The sequence below is a fragment of the Cyphomyrmex costatus genome, unplaced genomic scaffold (genome assembly GCF_001594065.2).
Source record: "Cyphomyrmex costatus isolate MS0001 unplaced genomic scaffold, Ccosl1.0 scaffold100, whole genome shotgun sequence".
In the NCBI taxonomy this organism is placed as follows: domain Eukaryota; kingdom Metazoa; phylum Arthropoda; class Insecta; order Hymenoptera; family Formicidae; genus Cyphomyrmex; species Cyphomyrmex costatus.
Window position 1 is genome coordinate 2,504,465 of NW_017274955.1, and position 10,951 is coordinate 2,515,415.

The window sequence follows — 10,951 nt, forward strand, 5'->3', positions numbered from 1 at the left end:
TATATTTTATAATTTTATAATAATTTTCTTCGGAAATATAAAATGGAAAAGTTAAAAATTTTGGAATATTTCATAATTCACGTTTTAAGAAATTTTAGAAGAGATATAGACCTTCTCAGCAGTAATGGACTTCTGAGAAGTGTCTTAATTTGTATCTGAAAATTCAAGAATTTTTTTAAAAAAGTTTATAAAATCCAGTAATACAAAAATTTTGAAAAATTAAAAAATTTCATCCTAATCAATTATACAGTAAAAAATATTTTGATTAATCAATAAAACCAAAACAAAAATAACTATTTGATAAGATCAAACAGAATTTTTGAAATATCATAACATCAATAAAAAAATTTTTCTCAAGGAAAGTTCACAAAGGAAACTTATAAAGTCAATTTCTGGAACTAGATATATTTTAGAAACTTGAAAGAAGTTAATGGAAAATTGAGATGATTTAAGAGTTTAATAATTCAATAAAATTATTAAATTAACAGATTCGAATTGCTTACTGTTGCATAAAGTTTTTTCGATCAATTTTATAATATTTTTCAAAAGACATAATTCTTGTTAGGAGTACAAAATGTATGAGTTTCTCTCAAATTTGTAACCAGTACATTTTATGATTATTATTTAAAAAATATCTGTTAAAAATAACTATTGCTCTCGCTATTACTTAAAAGAAAGAAAATTAATCGAGTAATTACTTTTCTTAGCAATAGAATAATACCTTTTTGTGTACGTATTAAAATGAAGGATTTATTTGTACTCACAGGCAACATTTTATGTGATTCAGGTGAATCAGGAAGATCATGTGATGCTTTCTCCGTGATCTCTGGCGAAGAATCCAGACTTTCCCTTGCGTGATCCTCGTCCTCGTCATCTTCCGTTTTCTTCGTCGCCTCCAAATGGCCGTAAAGTCGCGCGAAGAAACGTCGCGGCGATGACGGTCTTCTTATCTTCTTTGCGGACATTTAACGAAGTTGTATATAATCTGTAGACTCTCTTAATAATTCATACGAAAGATTTTCCAGTACTTCTTCCAAGTAAAGCAAAATAATCTAATAAAAGTTTCTCTTCTTAAAAGTGGAATTCTTCTAAACAAACACACAAGGATAAGTTTAAAAGATACTTTTTTTTACTAAAGTTTTCTGTTCGTTAAAATATTCTAGAGCGTGAATATAAATTAATCATAAATTCTTAAACATGGAGCATTATTTTTTTTCAAATTTAGAATTTCCTGCATTTAAATGTCATCAGATTTAAACTTGTAGAAAACATTTGACCGATGTTACTCCGATGGACTCGATGCATTCAAGACACATTTTCGTAGAAACTAAAAGACTCGAAATTATCAAGATTTTTAAAACGCGGAGTTCACAGAGTTTTATAAAATTTCAGTAAATAATTCACTTTTCTCTCATTCCTTATTATACTCCTTTTTATTATCCGACCGCAATTCGTTTTCACTCGTCGTTGCCATGTCCCGAATTAACTCCCGGTAATAACTTCACAGGAATACAATTTTTCGGCCGGTCATAACTGAAATCCTATCTTGTAGAACTTTCCAGAATTTTAAGAATTCGCAGTGCGCCAAGACGAAGAAGATCCCGCGGGCTAGGATCGTCAGTTATTTCTGCGGGGTGGCACGCGCGTCTGAATCACCTGGCCGTCCTCCATTCTCTCACCTCGTGCTAACTGAGAAACGAAGGAACGGAGGACCGGAGGTAGGGGGATACCTCCCTTCTACATCCGGAGATATCACTCCACCCTCGGCCACCCTCTCTTTCCCGTGCGGCGCTGCACCGCCCCTATGCGAAATCGCACGTGCAGCCGCATTTGTACGGCCGAAAGTTTTGCTTCCTGTGGATGGATAAACACGCGATATCCCTTAGGATTTCCCGATTTGACCGTTACAGTCTCGATTTTCTTCGTAAAACGTTTGTAAGATTCTAGGACTTTTTCATAAAAATTATGAGGATAATATGATCCATAATCGCTTAGAAATTTTTCGATCATTAAAAAATTAGTTTTTTTAGTAAAAATATAAAAAAACATTATATTTGTCGCAAAAATACACAGAAAAATATCATTCTCTATCGCTAAGAAGAATGAGAGACAGAGAGAGAGAGAGAGAGAGAGAGAGAGAGAGAGATTTGTTACAAGTTTTAGAAAAGTTTATTATTAAAACAAGACTCAAGACAAGAATTGATTATTATGAAACTGACTGAAGAAACGTCTTTAATAATTGAACGTGTTTTAATTTGATAATCTTGATGGAAATATTGAACTTACTCAGAATATATTTTAAATAAACTTGATGCTAATATAAATTTATAATAGATTTGTCGATATATGAACTTTTGAAATATACTTTTACTGAATAAAAAAGTAATTATTATTTGCGTACAATACGTATTTCTCTGTGGGTATATACATTTAATATAATGTTCATGTATATAAAAATTAAAATAAACTATATTTTACAACTTATCTTAATTATTAAAATACTGTTTTAAATAAATTTTAGAATACTCTCTCTCTCTCTCTCTCTCTCTCTCTCTCTCTCTCTGTTGCTACGGCACGTCGACGATTATTTTACGGCTACAAATTATTCAAGCAAAAAATAATAAAGTATAAGCAATAATATACGCATATGAAATAATTATTGCTTAAAATTATCAACAATAATCTTATCCAGTGGATTGTTCAATATCATATTTATAATTTCTCTGAAAAATTATATAATAAATTAATTATTAGATATATATTTATTTTTATACAGAAATCTTTTACAAATTTAATATTAGCTTCTTTGATACTAGCACAAACGATAAACTATCTTATACCTTTGTAACTTATTCAGATGTATCTTGATTTTTCAGAAAAAAATCACATGTTTTACAATTATTAAATGCAGAATTTTCATACCATTATAAGCAACGTATGACTAAATTTACAATAAAAATATGATTTCAGAAAAACAATGGAGGAGGAAAATATAAGTTACTTTAATAATCACGATACCAATCATGCGTTACTCCGCGAGGAAATGAAAAGGGGGTTTTCGCGAATAGAAATGGAAAAAAAAAAGAATGTGCGCGGTTTAGCGTGAACAGCAAGATTGCTCTGTGAGTTCATTCTATTCTATTTTCATGCAATGAAACGATGAGTTCTGATGAATGCCGATTATTATTACTCGTAGGCATTCAAATATTTTTCTTCCAATTCTAATCTTTGATTAAAATATTATCATTTTTTTATACCTTTTCTATTACTATCCGTTTCTATAGTATATAAGTAGACATTATATTTTCACAAACAATGAGGAGCAAATCCAATTATGAAATATATTAAGCTTGTAATAAAACAATAACAAGAATATTTTAATAGAGTAATCAGACAATAATAATTAAATAATATTTAATAATATTATTATATTATAATAATGTAATCATATTATAATAAATTGTCTTCAAAATATAAATTTTATGTTGACAATATTGTATATATTTTAGATACATAAAATGTCCTACTTTAATTACATTATTTTTTTACGATAAATATTTTGCTATAAAATATTTTTTTACTTTTACTTTTTACGATAGATATTTTGGTAGATATATAAATTGAAATTGATTTTTCGAAATGTGTGTGTGAGGCAATAATAATTTTCAAGTTACAAAAAATTGAAAAGAACTTTTTTCGAAACTCTGTGATTTAAGGAGTTAGATAAATAATAAAACTGTTTTCTTTAACTCTAATAATATATTCACAATCAAATCTTTAAATTTTCATTTTTATTACAATTTGCTTGCTATAATTTATTATTGAGTTCACAATCGTTGGAAATGATCTGTAAAAACAAAGAAATAATATAAATTTAAAGTTATTTTGGATACTGTAATGTAGTACATCATTATTATATTTTCGTTTTATTACGAGATATTTCCATATTCATTTTCAAAATTATCTCTCAATTATCTTTAATTCGCGCACCATGTTTTACACATTCGCATTAGTATTCTATTCCTCAAAAGATCAAGCGAGATCAAGCGCAGCAACAGAACGGAAACAATAACAACAACAACTACGGCAATGAGCTCCTGCAAAGCTCTCCCAAGCTATTAAACGCTCGATGGCTAAAAAACTTGGGCAACACTCTCCGCAGCATCCTGGCGTCATCATGGACCCCGGGGGTTCCCTCTACCCCGTACCCCGCTTCGCGGTTTCCCGGATGATCTGATTGTTTCACGTTCGCATGAGATTTACCTACACGGTGGCGGCAGCGGTGGTGGTGGTGGTGGCGGTGGCGGCGGCGGTGGCGGTGGAGGAGCGGGTGGAGGCTGGATCCTGGATGCTGGACCAATCGGATGACGGTCGGGGATCGATGTAATTAGAGAGGAACCAACCCCAGCGTGAGAAGAGAGAGAGTGAGGCTGGGGAGAGACAGCACAAGGGGTGACATGCGCGCGGCGTCGCGACGCCCGCGCGCGAACACGCTTCCGCGTGTATATAGGTGTCTAATTCCCTTTGTGCGTCGCCTATTGTCGGCATTACGATTATTACGCTCACGCTGATTTCGCTCGTCGTCGTGTAGTCGTCGTCGAGCGACGCGACAATACAATTATCGTTATCCCCACGGTCAATACGCGACGCCGACGACGAGCGGCGTCGGGACATTGCAGATGCGCACCGCTTTATCGACGTGTTCTCTGGAGAACGAATTGTTATTATTATTGTTGTTGTTGCTTTTTCCGAATGACAGCAAAACAACAAAGCTGTTCAAATATTTTGGCTCAGTCATTGCCGAACAAACGCAGATAAATGTTGGAATCGCAGATAAATGTTGGAACTAAAAATTAAAAAATTATATAATTGTGCTATTTATATAAATTTTATTTAACTCACTAATTTTCCTTTTTAATTAAAATATGATGCAATATACATATATGTAATACAGTATTTGAATATTCAATTACGATATACGTTTTTATTTTATTAAAGTTGGTTTATATAAAATATATCGAAGCTTTCATTTAAAAACTCGAATACAATATAAAATACAAATATTAATTTGTGCAGAAGGATACAAAATATAATCTCTCCGAAAGCTATCCTCAAAGATTTTTGGATTGACCCCTATGTAAGATAGGATCGAACACGAAAGCTAATTTTGCAATTAATTTTATATTTAAACAATAGCGAAGTTTTAAAGTTTCTAAACCTGCTAAATAAAACTTGTAAGAAATCCGATTTACGATGATATCTAGACGTTAAATACTTACATTAAAAATTTACTGTCCATGTCAGTATGTCATGTCAAATTAATACGTCGAGGAGCTTTAAGTAACAATCTGGAATTTTTATATCAAATATATTTTTAATTAAAATCAACCAAAGTCAAAATAAAACAATGTAAGTGTACTTTTCTAATATTGGATTGCGGAAAAAATCCTTTTACATATATATAAAAGAAATTTTCCCCACTCCATTATTTATTGCAAAATTTTTGTTGCAATTATATCATTCGATAGAGCAAAGTTTCAGCTTTAAGAATCTGTTTTATTAATTGCAATATGATAATTTTTTAATGGAGTTACAAGCAATCAAAATCTCTCTCTCTCTCTCTCTCTCTCCTTTACTTAACTCGCGAATAGAAACAGAAAATCGTAGCAACATTTTTAATTTATTTTGTAGGGAAAACTTTAAGCTTTCACGATAGGTAGTCGAAAATTTTCGCAAGTTCTTTTTGGGCACGTGAAAGATCCGCAAAGTGAAAAGCAAATTTTTCATCTTTTTCATTCGTAATTGTTTATATGTAAAAATTATCAAACTCACAGAAACTCAAAAATATAGTAACCTTTTGAAAGTAGAGATTTCAATCTTTAAATCTTTTTTTAATTTAAATTTCGTCTGTTTTTAACGAAGATATTGTAAAGTAAAATTCTTTTTACGCGCGTATACATTAAGACTTTTTCCCAAATCCAAAATATAGTGTCCGTATAAGCTTTCAATTGTCGATCAATTTTAGTAAAATCAGTACAATTAATCCTGAGATCTCGGAATAAAAATTTACTATTATTATATTATTAGTTTTGTATTTTATTATTATATTGTTTTCTCTTTCCGTATTAATTCTTCATTTATAAGTCTGAAGTATCTTTGGCTAAACTGTTGCATATACTGTTCTTCTTTATGCAATAATTTAAGAATTCAATTCAAAGTAGCACTTTTTTATGTCATAAAATAAATTCAACAAATACATTATCCTCTTAATCTTCCAGAGAATATCAACATTGGTATCATTCTTAAACTAGCGATAGTAAAGGAAACTCTTATAAATACGGAGATCTTTTTACAGTGTCTACTTCGGAAAAGTTCTCGGATTTATGAGAAAGTTTTTCTGTTATACTACCGTTTTGTTACTACTATTACTACTACTACTACTACTACTACTACTACTACTATTACTACTATTACTACTACTACTACTACTACTACTACTACTACTACTACTACTACTACTACTACTACTACTACTACTACTGTATTTGTTCAACAGTCATTCATATTATAACTTATTTAAGAAAATATTTTTTAGAAATTTTTTATAATTTTAGAATTTTTTAGAACTTTTTAAAAATTTCTCAGATTTTTTTGTACAAATTCAAGTATAATACTTCTTAGAAATGCGTGTATAAGAAAATCTTGAGATTTTATAAGTTTTCTTTAATACAATGAAGATCAGATATTATAAGATTTCTAGAAATATACCATGCAGAATTTTAAAATATTTCAAAAAAAATTTTATATGTATAACATAAATTTTACGCATATTTTTTCTAAAATTCTTTATATACATGCATAAATTTTAAAATATTCTATTAGTTCTCATTGTGTAATTTTCGAAGAAAGCTTATATATATGTAAAAACGTATAATAATTTTAAATAACAAACTCCTATATAAATCAAATACAAACTCGGAGAGAAAAGGGCACTAGGAGTCAAGCGCAGATAACTTTACACAAATGCTGATATACATAAAACAAAACTTTTTTATTATAATAATTATGCTACATAATTATTATAATAAAAAAGTTTTGTTTGATATATATATCATTTTTGCGTAAAGTTATCTGCGTTTGATTCCGAGTGCCCTTTTCTTTTCGAGTTTGTATTTGACTTATATATGTATATATAAAATCTAAAGAAGTTTAAGATATTTTTTCAGAAATCTTTACAAGAGTTAGTTTAATTCTTAAAAATAGAGATAAAATTTTTTTTTACCAGAACTATCATATTATGAAAATAAAATCATGATTTTATTTAACAAATTTAAAATGACCTCGCACTTTTTATACGGGAAATAATTTGTTGCTCGATTTTTTTTATAACAAGCTATGATTTGCATAATTAAAGTTTATCAACAATATTTTAAATTATTATAAGACATCCAGAAGTAAGTTTTTATATTTAACAAAATGATTACAAAGCTTGATATTGTTCAAACTTGAAATAATAAAAATTAATTATTATGATGAATTATTATGATGAAAAAAGCATTTTTCTCATTATATTGCTTAATTATTCGATATTTAGATTTGCTGGTCAATAAGTGATGACTTCATAATAAATATATTATTTGTTATTTTTCAAAATGACATTATCAATATTTTGTTTTCGTTATATATTTAGAATTTTTTAATTACATAAAAATACATTCTTTATCTTTAAAAATAATTTTCACTGTTCTTGGAAAATTTTAATAACAAAATATTGAGATAATATGTAAAAATTAATAACTTTTTTTATTATAACAAATATGTACTGTTATATTACTTTTTATGTATCATCAACGCGTACAGAGTCCCTTTGGCGCAGAGGATAGCGCGTTGGACTTCTAATCCAAAGGTCGTGGGTTCGATCCCCACAAGGGATGAGTATACCTTTTACTTATTTTTTTTATATTTCTTATTTTTTTATAGATGCTCTTTCATATTTTTTTAAATAAATATCGTAAGTACAAAAAAATTGGCAATCTCAAAATGTTCTTTTTTTTATTAATTTAATTACTATATTTTGCTCAACACAATATTTGTATGCAATAATACACACACACATTTATTAAATTCAGACGATCTATATTTAGTGATAAAATACGGCATGGAATTCTATTTATAATTTTATGTACCATATAACTTGGAAAACATTAAAAAAATCAAAATAATACATATTTAAAATAAACGTAAAAAAATATACATGATATATAAAATAATGTTAATAGCATTCTCTATTTTTTAGAGTCTAAAAATTATAGATTGTGAAATACAGATCGTTTAGGCTTCAATTTTGTGAATGACAAACTCAATAAAAAAAAAGACACTTTCCTTTCCAATCGTCAGTATTAGCGAAAAAAAGAATTTCATATAAATTAAATGACTAATAATTGATCTACCGTATATCGCTATACTTTAAATTAAATTCTGTATATAATACCGTTTAAAATTTTTGAAGATAATCTAAGAGAAGAATAACCACAAAAAATGTTTAAAATCGTAATACTATATAGAGGGTATATATTCTATGACTTTCCTCACAAATCAATAAGTAGAATAACAAACTCATTTTTCAATTTTTAAGATTTGCTAAATAAATTAAATTAAAATTTTCCAAATTTATTATTCATACTATACAATGTATATTTCTCCTTCCGCCATCTTTGCATAGATAGCAAAATTACATTTTGTAAATATAGTTTTTATCATATTTATATGTACATACTAAAATCTGATTCCTTTACAATCGTACGATTCGTAAGCAAACTCTTCTTTATGGAGTTTGTCGTACTCCAATCCAATATAATCGATCTCTAATCTGAAATGACCAGAAACACTATCTGCTAACGATATACCAAAATTCGTAATCTCGTGTTGTATGATTGGTATCTGCCTATCCTGAAGCCTGCCTTTACTCGAAAATACGAACTTGGAGAATGGTACTCTGACATATTGCCAGTACGGTCCGCCTCTGGTGTAGAGGACGTAATGATATACATCGTTCCAGGTCAAGTCAAATATGCCTCTAGTAGCAATATTCAGTATATAGCATCTACCGTCTCCCCTAATACGAAGAACGAGATGAGTATAGTTTGACCAGTCATGATAAGCATTTCGCTTGAAAGACTTAAATTTGGGTGTACTGGTCATGTTGCAATAACCAGCGTATTTTATCTTGCCATCCTTAGGTAAACGAGAGCTTAATGTGCCAGAAAATACACCGGTACCAGTGGAGGACATCTCTAATCTAAGAAAAATAAAAATAATATAGATATGTAACAGTAAAGACATTATAACAGTAGAGACAATGTAGATATGCAACATTTGCCTGCTGAACATTTTTCGTATAATTAACTAATCAGAATATGTAAAGTTCAGAATTTTTCAGAACTTCTGATTAATTGTATAACTTTTACAATATTTCCAGATGTTTTATGCAAATTGGAGTATTTATTAGAAAGCTTACATCTCTTCTAAAATACTCTGATTTTTAAGATTCCTCAGTCTGTATAATTTCTGATAAAATCTTATAAAAAAATTTGAAATATTTTTTTTAAATTATAGAATAAGGAATTTCAAAGTATTTCAAAATGTATACATAAAGAATTTTAAAAAAAATGTGGTATCTTCAGTATTTCTGAAGTGAAAGTGTCCCAATTTGTAAAAAAAATTCTGAGAAAAATTTTCATTATTTTTATAATATAATATACATTGGATAATATTAAATATATAAAATTTAAACCTACTTGACTTTTGAAAAACCTTCGTTGTGATCACTATCACATGTAATGACCCATTGTTCCAATGACTTTGGATCGCCCTTAAATCTCCATATAACGTCAACTTCATTTTGTCTGTATATAAAAATAGGATCCATTCTGAATCTCTCTTTCAGTTCTTCCATTAAAATACCAAACTCTTCTTTAAAATATTGATATCCTTGCCGTATTTTACCAAAAACACTCAAATCTTGTACTGGTGGTGGTCTGTCATACACTGTTTTATAATCTGCCTTTCGATCCCTTTGGTAAAAACATGACAAACTCGAAGTTATATGCAGTTTTCTTCTACCAACCGGAAAATCTGTTAATATTCGGCTAAGAATTCGTGTGTTCATGTTTATTTGAGATTATGTACTGTTATATACAGAGATCATAGGTTAGATTATCTCCTATCTTTTTAAATTCATTTTTTTACATAGCATTATTAGCATCTTAAGTATATACAATGGTGTTAGATATAAAATAACTTCTTATTTATAATTCTTGATATAATTGAAATATCAACAATAATAAATCAATCTTGCTTGAATAATGTTTGTGCAGAACAGAGAGAAGCCTGAGAGCGGCCATCAGCGGCCATGTCCGAGATCTAGCTGTTACTAGCGTTCATTTTTGTGATATGGGAACTAAATATTTTGCGTGGTGAAACTGTCGATAAAATCATAGTGTCAAATAAGGATGTGATGCGTGTCTGTACTAACAGAGAGAAGCCTGGCGAAGATTCGAACCAAAAAATCGTGGATATTACCGACACGATCGTAGACATTAGCTACATAGTTCAATGTTTGTGGACATAGAGGCGCTTCAAAATAAAGTAACAGGGCATGGCCGCTCTCAGGCTTTCTAATAATTCAAAAAATAATATAATAATCCAATTAATAATCCAATAGTGTCATAGAAAAGTATATTATTTCGATGAGAAATTCAACTAAACAGATGTCACTGAATCATAGTTTAGCTACAGCTAATTGTAAATTGTGAGCCAATTTTTCATACAATACCTGTTTTCTAGCATAAATGTCTTAACATCTTTGTGCAAATAATTGGAAAAAATATATAGAGCTCATTAGTCTCTACACAATTTAAGGTCTCTCTCTCTCTCTCTCTCCCCCTCCCCC

General features: G+C 29.3%; 2 protein-coding genes and 1 non-coding gene across 3 annotated transcripts in view; 1 reads left to right on the forward strand and 2 right to left on the reverse strand.

Annotated features, from left to right (window-relative positions):
• LOC108771388 (homeobox protein rough) overlaps positions 1–965 on the reverse strand; it is a 9,639-nt gene extending 8,674 nt beyond the window's left edge. Inside the window, exon 1 of the mRNA XM_018536664.1 lies at positions 765–965. Within this exon, the coding sequence (XP_018392166.1) occupies positions 765–965 (201 nt within the window). The remainder of the gene's footprint in view (positions 1–764) is intronic.
• Positions 966–7,861: 6,896 nt separating this feature from the next.
• TRNAR-UCU (transfer RNA arginine (anticodon UCU)) lies at positions 7,862–7,934 on the forward strand. Its single transcript has one exon. It is a non-coding gene; the product is annotated as a tRNA-Arg (tRNA).
• Positions 7,935–8,704: 770 nt separating this feature from the next.
• CIA30 (complex I intermediate-associated protein 30) lies at positions 8,705–10,247 on the reverse strand. The gene is made up of 2 exons (XM_018537305.1): positions 9,798–10,247; positions 8,705–9,298 (listed from the first exon to the last, which is right to left on the reverse strand). Exons 1-2 carry the CDS (start codon positions 10,166–10,168, stop codon positions 8,776–8,778), a joined length of 894 nt encoding a protein of 297 aa, XP_018392807.1. The 5' UTR covers positions 10,169–10,247; the 3' UTR covers positions 8,705–8,775.
• Positions 10,248–10,951: the final 704 nt, after the last annotated feature.

Bases quoted from the DNA above. Each gene is read 5' to 3' on its own strand.
- CIA30 (XM_018537305.1), bottom strand. From the start codon at position 10,168: ATGAACACACGAATTCTTAGCCGAATATTAACAGATTTTCCGGTTGGT. The intron at 9,299-9,797 runs GTAGGTTTAAAT...TATTTTTCTTAG, and splicing joins GAAGGTTTTTCAAAAGTCAA to ATTAGAGATGTCCTCCACTG.